Source organism: Vanellus vanellus (genome assembly GCF_965231255.1).
Source record: "Vanellus vanellus genome assembly, chromosome: 8".
Classification (NCBI taxonomy): domain Eukaryota; kingdom Metazoa; phylum Chordata; class Aves; order Charadriiformes; family Charadriidae; genus Vanellus; species Vanellus vanellus.
The window spans coordinates 23,035,795-23,056,304 of record NC_138913.1 but is presented as its reverse complement, the minus strand read 5'-3'; the positions used below and the strand labels follow the sequence as shown (position 1 = coordinate 23,056,304).

General features: G+C 37.7%; 1 protein-coding gene across 1 annotated transcript; it reads left to right on the top strand.

Moving 5' to 3' along the window:
* Positions 1–10,730: 10,730 nt before the first annotated feature.
* Positions 10,731–19,772, top strand: TRIM42 (tripartite motif containing 42; the record flags this gene model as incomplete). The annotated part of the gene is given in 12 exon segments (XM_082487234.1): positions 10,731–10,740; positions 13,522–13,838; positions 13,842–13,861; positions 15,861–16,322; positions 16,324–16,411; positions 16,415–16,516; positions 16,519–16,558; positions 17,831–18,117; positions 18,121–18,204; positions 18,207–18,265; positions 18,267–18,480; positions 19,599–19,772. Coding segments are annotated over 12 exon segments (1,857 nt in total).
* Between the last annotated feature and the right edge of the window lie 738 nt (positions 19,773–20,510).

Sequence of the window (20,510 nt, the reverse complement as noted above, 5' to 3'; positions counted from 1 at the left end):
AACCTGGGTCTACACTTGTATTTTATAAACTGTTATGACACACACTGCAGTTCACCTACCTCTTTATATCATATTCAGGAGCCAAGGAATCAGAAATGTCAGAAACATGAAGTTGTCTCATCACTGAAGCAAAGAAATAGCTTTCTAGAGATCCACTGCATTTACCTACCACCTATAGTGTTTGTCCAATTGTGCTTAGACTATAAATTCTTTGGAAAGCGGACTACCTTCCTGTTAGTAGCAAAACTGGAAAAATTGGTCTAGCCTTGACTCATGTAAAGATACTGTTAAGTTTGCTTCTTGACATGAAAAGCCTTCACAATAATTTTCTCTGCATCTTCCTAAGAAAAACTGAGAAAAATATGTTTCAGCCAAAATAAAAAGCCGAAATATGCTTGAAAAAAAAGTAAGCTTTCCTTCTAATCTCATTTTCTTGCATTGTAATATTAGAAGTGTGTGGATAGCACTTTGAGAGAAGATATTTTTTGTTTTTACACCACCAAGGATTTATCAATCATATGACCTATCCTTGAACTTTGCAAATTTAGCACAAATTCTGAATGAAAATAGGCTGCAGTGATTCACCAAGAATAAATACAAAATATGACACCGGACAAGTTGAAGTCCACTACCACACACTCCGTTTCCTAGATCTTCAGAACTTTGTTTTTGTTAATTCATTATCAACCCAAATTCACTTACTTTCAGTGGTGAATTAGCTCCAGGTTCATAAAATGTCTTAGTCTATGCCTGGGCTCCCTAGACTCTCTTGTAGTACACACAATTACTCCTAACAGCTATTTATGCAAAACAAATTGCTTTGTGCTTCACAGTTGCTTACACTGCCTTAGAGGATACATACTACTGTAAAGTGGGACTAAGTGCTAAGCCGTCTGACAAAAGCAGTATTTGGTGTCTTTAGAAGAAAGGTCATCTGCTTGCTCTCACTTGGAATAAAGTAATATCAGATTTTGTAATAATGCATTAAATGGAAATATTGCAACACAAAAGAGGAGTTCAGAAGAGGTAAATCAAACTGTAAACAGAAGCTGGGAGAGCAGGAGGGACCTGCAACTTATTTGTTAAATGTCATGATTCATTATTATAAAATTACACAATGAGAAAACATGTAGATGTAAAGATACTGTATGTGGAAGCTGAGGATTCAGACAAACTAATGCTTACTTCTTTATGGAACTGGAAATAATGATAGATTAGCCTTCAATCTCCTCATAAGGCTGTCTGCTAACAGTTTAGAAAAGTACTATGATCTATTGGTTTCATTCCATTGCGAATTCGACAAATTCTCAATTTGTATTTGCTTTCCCCTTTCTCTATTCAATTTTGCATTATTTTCCATTTATATTTGTACGCATACTTCAGGACAATAAAATGACTATACCTGGTGGCATTTTTCTCCATACTGCAGAGAAACCTATATTAAAGTTTCTGCCCCAAAACAGACTATCTCAGCCTTATGTAAATTAAAAGGCAGACAACTAAGATTTAAGAAGTAAGTTTTAAATATGATGGAGAATCACAGCTCAGTGAGGCCAAGGAGTCCAGTTTTAGAGGCAACTGTTTTCCCGGAGTGGAGGCAAATAGCCAAGGCCCAACTTGCAGTCACACAATACCTTAACAGAAGCTTGGTAATGCCAGCACAGCTCACACTCAAGCACTTGTGCTGATTCAGCTGGACTCTTCAAACACATGTTCCAAACTAAAGAGTCCATTACACAGCAGCCAGTGAAGAACTTAAATATTTGTTAAATTGATTTGCTAAATCAAACAACATGCATTAATATTCTTGCTCTAGGTGCTCACAAGACCGGCACGTAATCCGACATTTAACATATTAGAATCCACTATAGTTGTGAAAGATTAGAGTATGATACAGCACATTAAATATGGCAGAAAAACATTATTCTCTTAAGTTTCTTTCTTTTTCCATGTTTTACTAGTTTTTGTCAGCCATGTACCAAGAACAACAAATCACTGTGATCCCAATCTGAAGATAACATAATTACAGGGATGAATACAGTTTCTAAATAATCAATTTCCTTGGTTTCTAATTGCCTGCAAAAATAAGAAAACACTACCAGGACAAGTATTCTTTCTTTATTTACTTTTACAGTGAACAGATTTCACTGTCTCATCAACTGTGTCAACTACTGAAGGGAATGTTCCTGTCAAGTATTTGAGATACAAAGTCCTATAATGATCACATTTTTATTCTGATTTGAGGCCTGATCATAGCAACTTCATGAGAACATTTTTGTGCAAATTAGCTCCTATCAAACAGATTCACTTTCATCAAATCACAATTCACTGATGTTTCTGGCATATAACTTTTATGCAGACCAGTATTCTCATGTGAAATATAAAGGAAGGCATATGTTTTGATTCACCTTCAGTTCTCTCTGCCATATGATATTGTATTCTAGTGATAAAATGCTTTTAATGAACAGAAATGTTGAAATCTACTTGCAAAAATGGGTCAAAACTAAAACACTAAACCCAGTTTAAGACTAAATATCAGTGTTAATACAAGTATTGCAGTTCTATATGAATTAACATTTTTGCTTTATTCTGTAACATGGGTTTCCATAAAGATAATTCAGGCTCTAAAATTTCATTTTGCTTTCTTGTTCTGCAAGCTTGAACAGAGATCAAATGAAAGAAACACATCTTGGGGATGTTAGGAACTTATTTTAAATGCTGATTTACCAATAGCTTAAGGGCAACTACATTTTAGGGAGGTTAGAAAAAGACTTCTTTTCAATTAATAAAATATTAGCTTTTCAATACACTACTTTTTTTGCAAGTAGTAGGTGAGCCTGCCCCCTAATTTCACTACTTTTTTTTTTTATTCAACAGAAAGCTGAAAAATAAGCATTAGACTTTATCACAGACTTGTAATGGATTAGTGACACATACACCTTTCTGAAGTAGATCGTAAAATGACTCTACATTCTTAAACTGTAACGCCACAGAAATCAGCAGCACATCTATCTACTGTACTGAAAAAGAAGACAAGTCAGCCTGCCTTTCCTGAGTAACATACACATTTTTGCAAGAAACTTACAGTTAAATCTCTGGCTATTCTCCATGTTTAAGAAAATAAAATAGTACTAGGATTGTTTTATGTTTCTCACATTACAGCAATGCAATGGGAAATGAGTTTGCTAGTGGCTGCCCAACTATCTTGATGGGGTTTAGCCTATGTCATTCAATTCTGCACTCAGAATTTTGAAAGAATTTGCTGTTCAGGAATTATATCCATCTTAAATACTGTTGTATGGATTTGGTTGGGGGTTTGGGGGTTGAGGTTTTTGTTTGTTTTTTTTGTTAAAATGAAATTATACAGTGAGGACAACAATATATAACTGCCATATATAATTCTAGGCTTTAAAAGCACTGTTTCTGACTGCTTCTCTACAAACTCTGCAACACAATTTTCAACCCACTGTACAGACATTTTACAAAAAAAAGTGGTGGACTGTAGAATTTACTGCAAACTACTGCAGTTTGGGCAGCTCAGTCATTTTGATACCTTGCTTTACAGTGACAGTTGTATTTCAGAGTAAACAATAAACTGGAACATCATATGCAGCAGAGCAGCTGTACCTCTTCAGCTCAGGTTCCTTTGAACTTGCAGCTTACTTCAGTGGGAATTCAGATACCAGAGCCTTCGAATCAACAGAACCAACAGAAATAAGACAGAGGCCCACAGCTGAATGCTTAGAACGCACTATTTCCTCCTCACATTTTTACATATACTTGTAGAGCACAACAAGCTTGTACAAACAACAGGCAAGCTTCTTTGCTTCAAACAATGATTGTTTATACCAACTACGTTTTTTTAGGGAAGTGTTCTTGTACAAACAAGTGACGTATGCAGATACCATTGAAACCATTAATTTCTGTTCAAAGTTACCCAAGAAGCAGAATAGAAGCAAAGCTGGTGTTAACTTGCCAGTTTTATTCTAGGCATGTTTAAGAAAAAAAAAAAAAATCATCGCATTTACCCATTTGCAAGTTCAGTAGATTGTAATCATAGTCTGAAGCCTCGAACAGATTACTCAAGGAAAAAAGATGATTGTAAACACTAACTGGTGTCCGAGTTATTTATTTAGATAGATCTGATTATTTTTCTGAGTGTGGTAACAAAAAGATTGCTTTCAGATTTTCAAGAGAAACAACAGTACAAAATAATATCTAAAGGAAAGACCTGTTACAAATAAATGAAGATAGGTTCATGTGATTGATATTGGTCTGATTTTTCACCTTCTGCTATTTAGATGAAGGAATACTGCACCCTTTTGTTCCTCTTTGTAAGGATGACTCAAAGTATTTACATTTTTTTATGTGGAAAGGCAACCTTTTTCTTGACAAAGCTCAAGATACCTCATTAAGATAATTTTATTAAAAGTAAGTCTGGTTAGGACAAAGGAAGATTTATGTTAATTCCTTTCTAGGCATAAATACACACTAATAAATGAGAATTAAGACAAATCCCTGATCTGACATCCACTAATTAGTCAAGCTAAAGTACCACACAAATTGCAACTATGGGGCAGTAACTTGCCTTGTTCAACATCACATTTTCTCACCATCACTTGTGAATAGCAAATCAAGTACTCCCTTAACACAGAAAGAAGTGTCTTCTTGACAATATCCAGGCTTACACTCTGCACAAAAATGGCTCACAATTTTAGCAGCTTTAATGCCAAAAGTATTCTTATCCCATTGAACACAAAGAATGTCTTTGGTGTTATTCCTACTCCCTGGGGAGTTTGCAGGAACTCAGTTATAACTAATAAGAAATTTGTTTCCGTTAGGTACAACAACTTTTATTCCCCCCAAAAGCAAAAGCATTGTACCTAATAAAAGTAAAGTCATACAAGGAAAGATAGGGAGGACTTCAATAAAATAAAACTAGCTGCAATAAACCACAGTAATTTTTAAGCTGTAAAGACCTCCGGTGTACAGTGCTATAGTGCAGAATCCAGCTGAAAATACAGAGGGAAGAATATCTTCTACTAACTAGAACTACCTAAGCTAGGGATGAAACTGGCTATCAAAACATACTCTACTGTTTTTATCTTACTCAAAAGATCTGAATACCCAGTTTTATATTAGGTCTGCATATAAAGCGATTGAATTCTTCAGTTCGTGGTGATCATCAGCATTTATCACCATACAGCAGGAAAATAGACAGATTTTCCTTGCCTATGGTGCTCTGCAGCATACAGAAAATTCCTGCTATTAATGCTCCTCTGCTCGATCTCCACTCATTTATTGTTGGTTGATGGATTTTTTCAGATCAGCCAGTGAACATGAAAAAAGGTGAACAGCAGCTACTTTGTATAAGAACACAGAAGCAGGTTCACAAGCAACAGGGAGCAATGAGCCATTTTTTTCCTGTTTGAAACAAAATTATTTACACCAGCTTTCATACTCTGCTCTTTTGAGATTCTAGTCATCAGCCAAATTCTTTATTAGAATTGTATGGCAACAAGATAAAAATTGATTGATAAACAAGCCAACTGAACAAATACAAGTGATAAACAAAGGGAAAATCATCATTGCTGGAAAGAAAGAGTCAGATATTTTTCATGGAAAGGAACTGAGATATATGACACATATCACTAAATGAAACTTAGCTCCTTAACTCACATAGGTTTGGCTTGGGCCCACACCTACATTTTTGTTTGTTTGTTATTTTTCTTATTTAATAATGGGATTTTGTAAAAAAATTGAAATATTACAGGGAAAAAACATGTGAAGCCACATAATTTTGTATGATACTTCAAGAGTATAAAATAAAGCTACAAAACACTGCAGTATAATACTGAGCCACATTTCGATTATTAACAAAATAATCAGATGCAGCCTTCTATACGACTGATTGCTATTTAAAAAAACGGAAAACATCAAACTAGCCAAGCAGTATCCAATATACACACAGTCAATGTAGAAAGACCTAGACTTGTAACACCTTAAAATTTCAGTCTACTACTTCAAGCAAAGCATCCCACGTTGCGCTATCAGTATTGTATTGCAGGTTGCTCCAGTACCATCAAAAGCATTGCAACCTCCTATGGGGATCCCCTGGAAAACATGTGTATCTCAGGAGGTGAGCTCAGTGCCTAGCCACTTAATTAAATGCAACAGCTTCCACTATTCACCGTTTAGCACCAAAAGAAAAAAATGGTAGGAATCAACATCAGGAAATCTCATTACCTTATTTACTAAATGAGCCCTTTGCATGTATATAGCCTTCTTAGGCCTATGAATCTTGAAGAGGTTAAAGTATTAAAAATTAAGCCTTGCAACCAGCATCCTAAAAGAAAGTTATGCATCAAATCTATAGCACAGCAAGGTTAAGTTATTGCTGAGGGTCATAGATCAAACTGCAATTTGTCTTTTCATTGTTCACTTTGAACTACTGAGCAGCTAACCATAAGAGGATAGAGGAATCATTGACCATTGTTTAATATTTTGGTCATTTACAATCCAGCTATTATTACAGTACGCTTTCTTTAAATGCCTTAGCTATACACTGCTATTTCTACTCCTAAAGCTTTAGAACAGCTTAATCTCTCTCATTGTTTGATATAGTTATTTTCAACGTAAAAAGAATTTCATCCTGTTATATGTCTTCCTCTGTCAGTTCTTCCATTTCAGTGTCATAATCATGCTTAGGAGCAGACTGCTCTCATAGTAAAATGTTGTAGGCAGTACTGAGATCAAAAGAAACTCAAATTCATCCCATTGTCATAATCTTAATCAGTCAACACATTTAAGAAGCTGTATCTTTAAGCACTGCTATTTCAGTGAGAAGAAGGTAGCAAACAGGAAAACTGTCATGATAGGTCTTCAAATGCAAGAACCAAACGCAGAGCCAAATGCAAATTTTTTTTACATAGTGTTGTTATCATGCAGTATAGTGTTTGGGGTTTACCTGCTGTTTTACAAATACCTCCTTTTGTATCAGAACAGATTCCTGTGGAAGCCAGACTGTATGCTACTGATCATTTTCATTTATTAAGAAAATTGCGAATTCATTTTCCTACTTGGAACGTTTTATCATTCAGACAGAGAAGAGGGGGGGAAAAAGCTATGACTTAAATGTATTCCCATAAGTAGTGCCTGCTGCAAGTGAACTCCTTGTAGATATAGCATACACAGAAGTTTGCCATGCAAGCCTTTTGGCAAATTCTTATAAATTAGTTTGAAGAGAAGAAGATTCGTTCTATTAAGCTGCTGAAATGGAAAGTGTACTACACTTATTTACACCAAGTAATTGTGGGTAAAAAGTATTTCAGAAAACATGCTCAATTTTTTGATATATACTTCTGAGTATTTTCCAAGAGACAGAAGTTCAGCTATTATATCCCAGCCTATGAACCTGGTAAGCATTGCTACATCTTGAAGTACCATTTTTCTCTGTTAAAATAGTCCCTAGAGTGTGCTAACAGGTGGAAGTTTTTATTTCTTGATGCAGCAAATTCAGTTAATTCCATTATAATCTCCACTAACTGTAAGCCAAATTATTGTCAATGCTGCATCATTTTTCACTTGCAACAGCACTGATGCATTTAGGTCCCCTATTGTAATACAATGATAAAAATAGTTTAGGGGAAAAAATAATTTAAATAGTTGGTATAACATTTAGGCAGAAGCATTCACTCTCTAAATCCCTGTTAAATCATTGAATGAAAAAACATCAACAATGGAAACCTTTCTTCTCTTCTGTTGCGTTATGTGTAGTAGGACAAGTAAAGAGAGTCCCATGCATTTCCAAAACACCAGACAGAGAAATATCCAAAACTTGAATTGGGAACAGAAAAAAACAGCATAAGGAACAGTCTGTTACACTATAAAAAGTGAGATTCCATTGAGAAATACTGTTCACCAGACTTGTGCATCCTTAACCTTACTCCTGATGAGAAAACTGGTAGAAATGAGCCCTGTGCAATTACACAAGCTTTTCTCTCATATTCTCATAGAAAAGGTGTATTGGGTTTGCATGGCCAGGTTTTGGTAGTGGGGAGGCTACTACGGGTGGCTTCTGTGAGAAGCTGCTAGAAGCTTCCCCCGTGTCCAACAGAGTCAATGCCACGAGCTTCAAGATAGGCCCACCACTGGCCAAGGCTGAGCCCATCGGGAACAGTGGTAGTGCCCCTGTGATTACATATTCAAGAAGGGGTGGGGGGGGGACGGGGGACTATGAGGCAGCAGAAGCTGGAGACAGGAGTGAGAGTATGTGAGAGAAACAACTCTGCAGATGCCAAGGTCAGTGTAGAAGGAGGGGGAGGAGGTGCTTTAGGCACCTGAGCAGAGATTCCCCTGCAGCCTGTGGTGAGGACCATGGTGAGGCAGGCTGTCCCCCTGCAGCCCATGGAGGTCCACGGTGGAGCAGATATCCACCTGCAGCCCCTGGAGGACTCCATGCTGGAGCAGGTGGGTGCACCTGAAGAAGGATGTGACCGTGGGGAGAGCCCGTGCTGCAGCAGACTCCTGGCAGGACCTGTGGACCCATGGAGAGAGGAGCCCACACTGGAGCAGGCTTGCTGGCAGGACTTGTGACCCCACAAGGGCACTCACACTGGTGCAGTCTGTTCCTGAAGGACTGCACCCCATGGAAAGGACCCATGCTGGAGAAGTTCATGGAGGACTGTCTCCCAAGGAAGGGACACCATGCTGGAGGGGGGAAAGAGCATGAGGAGGAAGGAGCAGCAGAGACAGCATGCTGACCACAACCCCCATTCTCCATCCCCCTGTGCCACTCAGGGTGGGAATGTAGAGAAACTGGGAGTGAAGTTGAGCCCAGGAAGAAGGGAGGGGTGGAGGGAAGGTGTTTTAAGATTTGGTTTTATTTCTCATTACCCTACTCTGATTTGATCGGTAATAAATTAAATTAATTTCCCCAAGTCAAGTCTGTTTTGCGTGTGACGATAACTGCTGAATGATCTCTCCCTGTCCAGATCTTGACCCATGAGCCTTTCATTATATTTCTCTCCAACTGAGAGAAAGGGGAGTGATAGAGCAGCTTGGTGGGCACCTGGCATCCAGCCAGGGTCAACCCACCACAAGAGGTAAGCAGACAGCAGGCATGGGGGCATAAAGAGTAAAAAGCAGAGCTGCAAACCTGAAAGTACATCTGAAAGATAATAGTCCACAACACAATAGTTCCAGCACAGAATCAAGTGCAAGCTTAGACACACAGCAAGCATCTTTGCTCAAGAAGCTTTTTCACCTCTGCAATGCATGTAGGCAGGCATATTCCCCATCCTCTCTGCGGGGGTTTATAAAAGCAGCAAGCACTGTCTTCAGATTTCAATTAAAGATGAAGTGTTTACACTTGTTGTTTTCCTTGCCTGGAGTCCTTTTTTTCCTCTTCACAAGTTCTTCTAAAAAGCACTTACTTTATTTTTCTTTTACATATATTATAAACTTTCTCAGCTGGTGAGAAGGAGAAACTTCTGGGGTGAAGGAGAAACTTCACTCCTTACCCAATTGGAGGGGACTTCTGCTTATCACAGCTTTGATTCCCTATGCTATCCACTGCCTAAATCCATAAAGCCTTTTCTCTCACCTCCACCCGCTTAATTTGTATTTTCTCCTCTTCCCCTAGGCACTGTGAGAGAGTGAATATTTTTTTTCTTTAAGCAGAGCCAAGTTATTAACACCTATTTTGCTGCTCAGCTGGACCTTTTAATAGACTAGTTACTGCTTACAGCCAGGCTAATCAGGAGAGGAGTCAGGATGTCCAGCAGAGAATCAACACAAGAATGTAAAATAGACTAAAAAGTGAGGCTGAAGGTAGGTACTATGGTTAGGAAAGCAGATACACCAAGCTTGATACTATTCATTTACAATTTTGTCAAAGAAAAGGATTTATTTAAAAAAAAAAAAACCACAAAACTCGAAGTTTGGCTGGTTTGTAACCACAGACAGTTGTTTAACATAGTACATTAACATAGTATGGCCTTAAATTTTAAATGTGTTGGTTTGCAATGCTACATTTGTTCCGACTAGCATGCTTTAGCTGAAGTGCTGAAGCTAAAACATTTGTCTGTAGTCTCAATAGCAGCAAAGACACATTTCATCTTAAAGAGATGAACACCCTTACTCTGGGAACAAGCAAGCTCAAAAAGTCAGAGCCTAAGTAAAAAGCACCCAGAGAGAGTGTGCAAGGGGAACTGAGAGCGAGTGATGGTGAAACCAAAGAGCCAGTAACAGACATTTTCTTATGAAGAAAGGACAGTGATGTTTTTACCCTTCTCTTGCTAGTTGTTGTGGGCAAGCCACAGCTAGCCAGAAATAATGTTTTCACAAGCAACTCTCAATTGTGAATGCATCAGTTTTGGGTTGTATCATGTCAGGCTTCTCATATTTCATTCTAAACCTTCCCCCCAAACCAGACATTTCTATGTACTGTAGCCAGTTAATCTCCTAAATCACTGCAATTTATTGAAAGAACTGCTGTATCCTGTAGAAAGTGAATCTTGCTGGACTACATGGTTTTATAGGAAGGGTCATTCCTTCCCCATCCTAAGGGAGATAACAGCCCTCTACCTTCTCTCTCTGACTTACCTCTAGGAGCACTTGAAGGCAGCAGAAGATTTTTTGCTGGTTTTCTACACAGTAACTGACAGAATAACAGTACCTGACACACTAAAAGAAATCTTTTATACCATTAGCAGACATAGAAAGGAACAATGGAGTCAGGTATTACTTTGCTGTGCTCGGACTACAGAATACAGAGAAAAATTTTGAATTGAATCATTAGTTTCTGTCTTTCTAATTTGAGCATGTCATCATGGCCTGTATAAATATGGAAAGAAAAGGCCCTTTTATAAATAATAAATCCATTATTTATGTAGTGTTACTACATACACTAGTCAAGAGTTAAGCCATGGACAGCATATGGTCTTTCTTCAAGCTTCTTTCTGCACATTAATCATTCTGCAATCTCAAATTTGTGTTAGAAATATCAGTATTAGAAATATCAGTAAGGTATCTGGAGGTAGAGCAAAAGGGGGAAGAAATAAAAGACAACAATCTTGGCTTATCTTGCAAAACAGAACAGAACAAATTGCCAAGTAGAAAATATTATATTGAGTTATTTGATACCTAATGGAAGTACAGCATAAATGACCACACCTAACTAATCTGAAGTAATTTCAGCTGAATCTGTGTCCTCACCGCACTGTGCTTTTCTTTCTCTCTCACGTGGTGGGATTTTCTACCTCAACACCTTGCAGGGTCAAGCATATTTGTAGGTCAAATCAAGCACATCACAGCCTGGCTATCATGAGAACTATGGCAAAAATGACAATCAGATCAAACCACAACAGAGGTGTTGGGCAACAAGTTTGCAAATGCCGTCAAAAGTCTGTCAGTTTGGTTGCAGCTATTGCATATAATTCAGTTCCTCTGGCAGCCAGTCTGATCTATCTTTCAATATCTGCTATAGAATAAACATATTAATGAAATGGGACCATCTTAGAACTGGTTGCATGCCTACAGGGAATTACAGAGAGGACCAACTATACTAGGAGGAGTACAGGAGTGAGACTGTCGATGAAAGTAGTTTTGGTAATGCAAAAACTGCAGCACTACAGATAGCAGGAAATAATTTATGGGAATAACATAGGGCAGAAGACAAAGTTGTCCAAGACTCAGTGGAAAAACACAGTTCACAGAGAATCCAAGAACAGGAAATATATTGCTGAGAATGTTATATGCATAAATTGCTATTAACATCTGTATTATGTCAAAATGGAAAAGAGTGTCCACGTATCAGCGCGTGGCACACAACATACTTTTTGGTTTTTTTCCTTACTCCCCCACCTTTCCTTCCTCAAAATAACCCACATATATTCATGAATGTTTTGCAAAAGAAAAGCAGACAAGCATCACAAGATACATTTTTTCTAATGATCAAATTCAAAAGCCTTTCAATATCCTCAAATTAAATATGCACAATAAAAAAGCATTACCATTGATTAAACTGGAAAGATAAATGGAATAAATAACATCCATTAAAGGTCCACGTTTCACTATGGAAAGCCATTCAGCACACAGATCTAGTACTTATGCATAAAAATCCAATTGACACAATAGACTATAACCATTCCAAAGCACCTATTATAGCCCATTGTGTAAATGGTTACACATAATGACACAGCCATTATGGTCTGTAGGGCTCTGGATCACTGAATTGAAATTTCTCTAGGTAGAACAGACTTCGATAGGCTTAAAGGAGCTGTAACAACAAACTACATGAGGACCTATCTTAGGAACTCCCTATTATACATTAATCCATTAACACACGTTGAATTGCTAAATTTTGGGAAAATTTAGTTACCTACAGTACAGAAGCCAGCATTAAAAGTCAATATTTTTGAATATGTACCATATAGATATCACTGTCCTTTACAGTTTCAAGTAAGAGAAAAAGCTGTTTCAGATGTCAGTTGCAGATAAATCTTAGAGGGTAGATTTCCTTTTTTAAAATCATATAATCACAAGATCATTTTAGTTGGAAAAGACCTTTGAGATCATTGAGTCCAACTGCTTACATATAAGCACTATAGTAAGCATGCAATATTGAGAAGCTCGTGTATTCTTCACTTGAATTTAATTTTTATTTAAAATTATCTTATCTATAGATAGGTAAAAAATTCTATATAAATCGTGGAATAAGTCAACTAAATTAAATAAAAAGGTGCCTGATACAAAGTTACTAAAGAATAACAGAAATAATATGTCTGATATTTCATTTATAGGAGAGTGACCAGCTTAAGGAAGGGCAAGAAACACACTTGGACTCAGGCAGATCCACAGCAAATGAGCAATAGCACTGAACCTACGATCCAAGTTTAGTTCTTCTCTTCAGGCCTTGGGGGAACAAATGCCATGTTCGAGAGCGTAAACAGTGGCAGACAAGGGCTTAAAATAACTTGGACAGTTACAAGGATATGCTTCAAGATGCATCTCAAGTGTAAGGTTCTTTCATGTGTGCTAGGTATGCTTAAAGTATTAGAGGCCTGATGAGAAACCTCTCACTATCGCTGGTTAGGGCTCGATCCAGGCAGTTTGCTTACAGCATCCAGCTGAGCCAACAAAATGCCTATCAAGTGTGTGGTACTAATGAGATAGTGGCCTTGAGTATCTAATCCAAGTGTATAAACTCCCCACGCAATTAATGAGGAGTGAGGTAAATGCTTTCAAGGAATTCAGGAACAATTAAAGTTATCATAATGCATAGATGATGTAACCACCATATCAAGTTCCTGTGCATAAAAATCTGCCTGTCTCCATATTTGAATATCTCACTGTGACATGACTTTCTGATTAGAATGAAGTGCATCACCACAGCACAGAGCCTGACCCGACAGTCAGAACTCGTGCCTTTTTGGAGTTCAGTTGCTGTAGTATGCAGAGAAACCAAAGGACCAATGAACTTTCTTCCAAGCATCTGAAAAAGGGATGGATGAAAATAAGCATCCTGTTTGATCTGGCCACGCTGCTCAAACTGCTGTTGCCTGACTTGCCACAGCAGAAAGGAAGAATGCTGCTTGTGTTGGTGCTTTTTGTTTACCAGTGAGCATAACTGCAGCTGTTTCCCATGTCTGTACAAAGACAACCGACCTTGCCCATGCTGCAACTGCTCATGTGCAGAGCACGCAAACCGCTGGTGGTGCTGCTGCTCTTGTTCAAATGACGCAGACTGCAAATGCTGCTGCTGCGGTGGAGAGAATTCAGCATGTCAGTATCATGAAAACAAGTGTTGCAGAAGTTCTGTCAATGAACCACAACACTGAAGAACACCAGGAACTGTTCAGTAAGTGGAATTAAGGGCTTTTAAAATTTCTTGGAGTGTGTTTTTTCTAATTTACATTATGTCTTAATGGAATTCTTGTGCTTAAAAACATATGATCCGTTAGCAAGTTGGAGCTATTTCAAATAACCACAGTATATTTTTTGTCTGAGAAACAGAAAAAGTAGTTTTATCTGGGTAATAGTGAAATCTTATGCTCATTACTCTGACTGAGGCAAAGACCGCTCCAGAATACCACTGTACTTGTAATTCGGAGCACCTGATTTCCAGAAAAAAATCCATGAATGGCTAATATATGGTCATACGTTCTTACAGTGTAAAACCCTATGTAGCAACAAGAAAGAAGATGCAGAGAACTTTAAAACAAGGTGGAAAACAGGGATGTGTTTGTAGCAAGGTGGCTGCAGGCAAGGCTACATGGAAAATTGGAGTAAAACAAAGAGCAGTAAAACTGCAGTTAAATGGAAGTGGAAGGAAGCAGTTACATTCAGAATAAGACAAAAAGGAGACAAATAATTATAAAGGCTCAAGAAATGTCACAGAGAGAATGGAAGGAAGGCATAATAACAGTCTTAGAAGATAAAACTGGAAACCATAAGGGAAGGGGCTGATTATTAACTACAGAAACACTACACCATAGAGCGCTCAAAAAGATACAGAGGGGAGGAGGGGAGCAGAAACGAAGTTATCAAAAGTCTCAGCCTAGAATAGTACCAGTCCAAGAGGAATTGGCAGGACCTCTGGAAATGCACAGGTAATTCCTACCTAGGTAAACTTTGAAGGCCAGAAGGAATCATAACAGCAACAGAACATTCTATTCTCTTTTGTTCATTAGGGTTTTTTTACTGTTGTTTAGAGCGACAGTAAAGCAGGTAGCATGGTTGAACATTTGTGGAGAGAAGGTGGGAAGGAAAGCAGTAACAACACGGATGCTGAAGAGAAGCACAGCGGACGGACGGACCATAGAGGCCTAGAATCAGATGTCCATCTTGAATAACGATGCTCATGTCAAGTTTATGGAAAATATTCCAGGAGGCATTATAAAATTAATATTGCATTTTTAAAAGGATAAGGTCCTCAGGCTAACAGGTAGGTTAGGACTATCAAGGTTTGAAGAGAACAGGGATTAGCACATCCTGAAAAATCAGTCCTCTCTGAAAATAAAATAATAATAATTAAAATTATCCCCATTTGAAAGTCTTTGCAATTAATATACAGAATCAGTAATAATAAGGCTGCTACTAACACTAAGAATAAACTACCTTAATTCTAGAAACAAGAAATGATTCAGGGGTGAGTGATTTCTTAAATGCCTAAAAATTAGAATGATCATATGTAAATGTGAGTTATTATGTTAAGCAGAAAGGTCTTCAATATTTTTTGGAAATGGTGAAGCAGTATTGCTACTTTCTTGAGGGAATATTTAATCTTGAAAACACAAAAGAAAAATATTTTGACATTCATTGTCTTACGCTTTCATTAAAAAGAAAATATTCTAAAAATATTACCAAAATTGTTGTAAAAGAAAGCATACCCTCTGAAATAGAAAAAGGGTTTAATTTGAATTGCACAAACGCTTTTGTCCAGTCCAGTTACTGTTTCTATTTTGAGAAATAATCAAACAAGAAAAGCAGACAAATCACATTTCATTTTATACTAAACCAAACACCAAACTGTATTCTTTTCACTTGGCCACCAGCAATAATTCAACAAATTCATACAGACTACAATGACCGATATGTCTGTTTACAGTTGTTGTTGGCAGCAGTATTCAACATATATTGAAATAATTATGAAAAGAAAAAGATTAAAAAATTGGATTCTTGATAGTGATAACCCAATTTTTTTAAATAAAATATCCGGTCAGAATAATAATTAAGTACAGTATGCAAAGCAGAACTGCTTATGTTATAATTTTGTGTCTTAGATGGTACAAAATTATTCAGATACGATTGTTTGAGGTTTTGGGGTTGGGTTGGGTTTTTTTTCCAATTTTATTTAGATCAAAAGATGTCACGTCAAGCCTTAGAACTAGGAATAATGCATCTGTCATTACACCAGAAAGGAATGTCTCCAGACATGCTTCCCATGACCAGCGTGCCTGTCCACTGTGTAAGCAATTGTTTCTCCAACCATTTAAAGTGCCACGCAATCACTGCATTTGTGAGAAGTGTATAACTAAAAGCAAGACCAAAGCTGAAGTAACTGAAGACTTATGTCATCATATGCACAGTGTTACAGCAAAGTACATTCCCTACACAAATAAAATTCAGCTGAGGAAGAACTACCTCGGAGCAAAACTTGCTAAGAAATACATGCACAGACGTGGCTTTCTGAGGTGGAGATTTGACCATAGTGAAAGACCAGTCTACTGTGAAACTTGCAGGGAGAGAAGAAATGTGGCAACCAAAAGATGTAGAACATGTGGAATTAATTATTGTAATGAATGTCTGCATTTAAATCATAGCTCAAGAACACATTTTCACCAAAGCACATCAAGAAGATCAGGAACAGTGGTGCTGCTTACTGCACAGCAACTCAAATCTCTCTGAATAATGTCTGGATGACCATGAACTGATCTGTGGGTTCTGCAAGAACTCACTGCACAGTGATCATGAGACTATTCCTTTGGCAGCTGCATATTCACGTATTCAAGAGGGGCTGCTTCCTTCTTTGATACAATTGCAAAATTTAGAAAGGGTTTGTATTTCTGCTGCTTCTCACACTTTCCCATGATTCCGTAGGAAAGAAACTTGAACACATGGTTGACAAGCTATATTAATTCTCTGCACAGCACAAGAGTCAGAAAGTTGGTGCGTTCCCCCTATAGAAACACAAAAGGAACAAGCCCATAACTGTGGCATCACGAGCCAGACTCAACTATTAGAGAATGAAGGATCTCTACATCGCGTCAGAACAGAAATGTACAACCAGGGAGGGGAACCTTCATTTACTACTGCAGGATCCAGCATGGAATAAACATCAATTCCATCGAAAGAATAAAATGGTGAGTATTTCTTAATCAGAAATATGTGCTTGAAGAGTGACTGCTTATTCCCCTGCAGGCAAGTTACAGATTGTCACTTTTCAGTCAGCTTTATGCTTAAGCCCAATGCTCACTAAGAGGCAAAGCGGTCACGTTTTTCTGAGGTAACACAGCAATGTCACTCCTTTTAACTAAGACTTGATCCATAGCAACTAAGGGGCTGAACACAGACTAGGATTTTATGAATTTAATTTTCATCTTTGCACATAACTTCACAAATGTTGGGGATATAATGAAGTTGCATGAAAAATAACATTCAGAAAGGTAAAAGTGAACCATGACCAATGATAAACAGCTGGAAGCATTAAATTCTCGATTTTGAAACAGTCTTAAGTTTGAGAAAATAAGTGATGTGGAATATTTGTGCAGGATTTTGTAGCATGACATTGTTTCCTGATGTTAGCTGAATACCACTGGAATTTACTATCACCCTTTGGTATTTTTGATTCTGTTCCTTCACAGTTCACAATTTTTAGTGTTAAAAGAGTTAATCACACCTTCACATATAGGCCATCAGAAGAATGTACTGGCATCCATAGACATGGGCTATGCAGGCACATTTGCTGCCATTGTTTTGACTTCACACTGGCAAAGTGAATTTTCAAAGATCATATAGGGCTACAATAAATTGAGCTTTAGGATTTCTCACATAATGAAGTAAAAATTATCAAGCCCATTTTGGGGGAGAGAAATTTGAGTAATTGAGGAAATAATAATAAAGTAGCAATTAACTGCCAAATTTTATACACCCAAATGTGAACATTTTATCCCAAACAACTTCCTTCAAGGCTTATCAGCAGCAGAGATGAGAGAAAAATAGGAGAATCCTTACTCTTGTCCCATGTTCTACCAAACCTAAATTTTTTTTTAAGCTAAAATCTATCATTCTGCCTCTTGTAACAACTACATTTATTTTTTTTTTACAGTATGCCAAGGAGCTGAAAATGATCTAATAGAAGATATCCTATTAAAAATTAATTTCAAGACCTATAAGGACACCACAAGGAAGGAGATCAGAAATGGATTCTTAAAATCATGTATAGTTCTTCATGAACAAGAAAAGGAGATAACAGAGTTGCTTGAAAACACTGAACTTAAAAGGCAGAAAGAAATTTCAGAATACATAAACTATACATCCAGTCAGCTGTCATATATGGATGGCCTTATTCAATACTCTAAAGAGGCTCTTGAGGAAAGTCAAGTTGTGTTTCTGTAGTCTGCACACTACTTACTGAAAGAAATAAAAAATGGAGTTCCTTCCATTTTCCAACCCACGTCTAAGAAACAATCCCCTAAGAAAACTTTAACGAACTTTTCTCCATTTTACAGGGACTTGTCCCACCACTTAGCAGAATAAAGCAGTCAAAGTAAAGCAGAAAAATATCCCTATTCTTTTAACTCCGAGGTCTCAGAGATAATGGTTCCAAGGCATGTTTCAAGTACTCATGAATCCAAGCAAGCAACATTACTCCAAAGCACATCTTTCAATTCCTTATTTGATTTAGGTGTTCTGTCTAAAGACGCTGTCAGAAGACCAAGCTCTACACCTCCCCATCATCCTACGCAGAGTAACGAAGTGCGTGCATACTCGGATACAGCTTGTGAAGCTCCAAGAATAAAAAGAAAATATCAGATTGTTAACTTTTCAAGTCCAGAGCCTATAGACAATGAATCAGTCCCAGTCTCAAGATCTCTTGTTATATACCAATACCAGACTGCTGTTTACCCGGAGTCTGCCAGATCATAGAATCATAGGGTTGGAAGGGACCTCTGGAAATCATCTAGTCCAACCCCCCTGCCAGAGCAGGGACACCTTAGAGCAGGTTGCACAGGAACGCGTCCAGGCAGGTTTTGAATGTCTCCAGAGATGGAGACTCCACCACCTCCCTGTGCAGCCTGTTCCAGTGCTCTACCACCCTCAAGGTAAAGAAGTTCCTCCTCATGTTTAGGTGGCACTTCCTATACTCAAGTTTGTGCCTGTTACCTCTTGTCCTGTCACTGGGCAAAGTAAGACATCGATAAATTCTAAATATACACAAGTGACCATTATATTTTCAGGCTGTTATAGAGTCTGAACCCATATGAGTTTGAGTAAATAAGACTACAATATCAGTTCAAATATTTCATTTGTAAGAGTCAACACATTTCAGCCACACTTTTCAAGATAAACTGAAGCATAAACTGATTCGTATCGCGTTCCTGCTGTAGTCAATAGCGTTGTTATATTATACATGTGATATAAATACTTGGAAAGGTCCAATACATAAAGAAATAGATGTATCATGTTTGTATTTAAATATCTGTACGTTAGATCAAATGATTCGATCCTGGTCTTGGCCTTCAGTGTGACATTATCACATCCATGTAATTTTCCTGACTACACATTTCATAAATGCTAACAAGATCAGGATGCCAGTTGCATAATAACCCAAGCACATGTTGCAAAGTGCTGACTGCTTTCAGCCTGCGTCACTTACAGTGTGTTAGAAGAGGGTACTATGAAATTCCAAAAAGGAAGCTTAGCATTTTCCAAGTAAGACCACAAATTGCGTATCTTCCACGTAGATTTCACACTATGGTTGGAATTCCAGCTGCATTGGCATTTCAAAATTTAAATCCGCCAAACAGGAGACTTCCAAAAAAATCAAAAATGAAAATGAGCAAAAATAAAGAGTACTTAATTGTGTACTATAGATTTTTCTGTCTTCGGAGATTTACTGGGCTTGTCCCACAGAAGACATGGGGTTTTTTGAGGTAGAGTTTTATGAAGTTGTTCATACTGGTCCTGATAACGTTGTCCTGACACAACTAGCTGGCCAGCTAAGCCAGCTTTCCAGCCCTCTCGTCCCTTTCACATTTAGAGAGTAAAAGTCTTAACTTTGAAACAGCATTCAGACATCCCACTCACCTCACAAGTTTTAATGACAAACGACACCTTCCTGGACTGCTCCACTTCCCATACTTAAAACACTGAGCTAAGTAGTTTCTTTTTTTTTTTTTTTGATCTAACACATTCGAATGATATATTGATTCTTATTCTGAAAATTGTTCTTTCTGCACACAGCACAGCCATTTTAATATTCCAGAGAAACAGAAACTCACTTAACGTCTGCTGTAATTTACAGAAGAGTTTCATAGCAAATGAAAGTGAGACAGCATATACGACAGACTTTTCTCAATCTTCTTTTAAGAAATAACTACCTCTGTTCCTTTTGCATATCAGACTATTTTACTTTACCAGTTACACTATACAGAAAGCTTGGAAGGACTTTGTTTAAGAGAAAATATGGCATTGGATTTTAAGTAGGGGATTTAGTCAGAGTAATGTCATTCTTCATGTGTAACAGTTACTAAGTCTATGAGTGAATGTAACTGTGACGGCTGTGACAGGTCACAGAAGCCCAGGCACCAAGCTATGAAGAGGAGAAAAGTGACAGAAAGTTGTGTTAGACAGCAGCTACTATTTCACTCTTTGAACTAAAGCTGATGCCATGCCACTGATACCCCCAAATATCAAGTCCCACAAAAAAGGTTATTCAGCCGTAGAGTGTTATTCAACATTACAAGCAGATTTCCCATGTCTGTATGCAGCTCTTATAAGCAAAA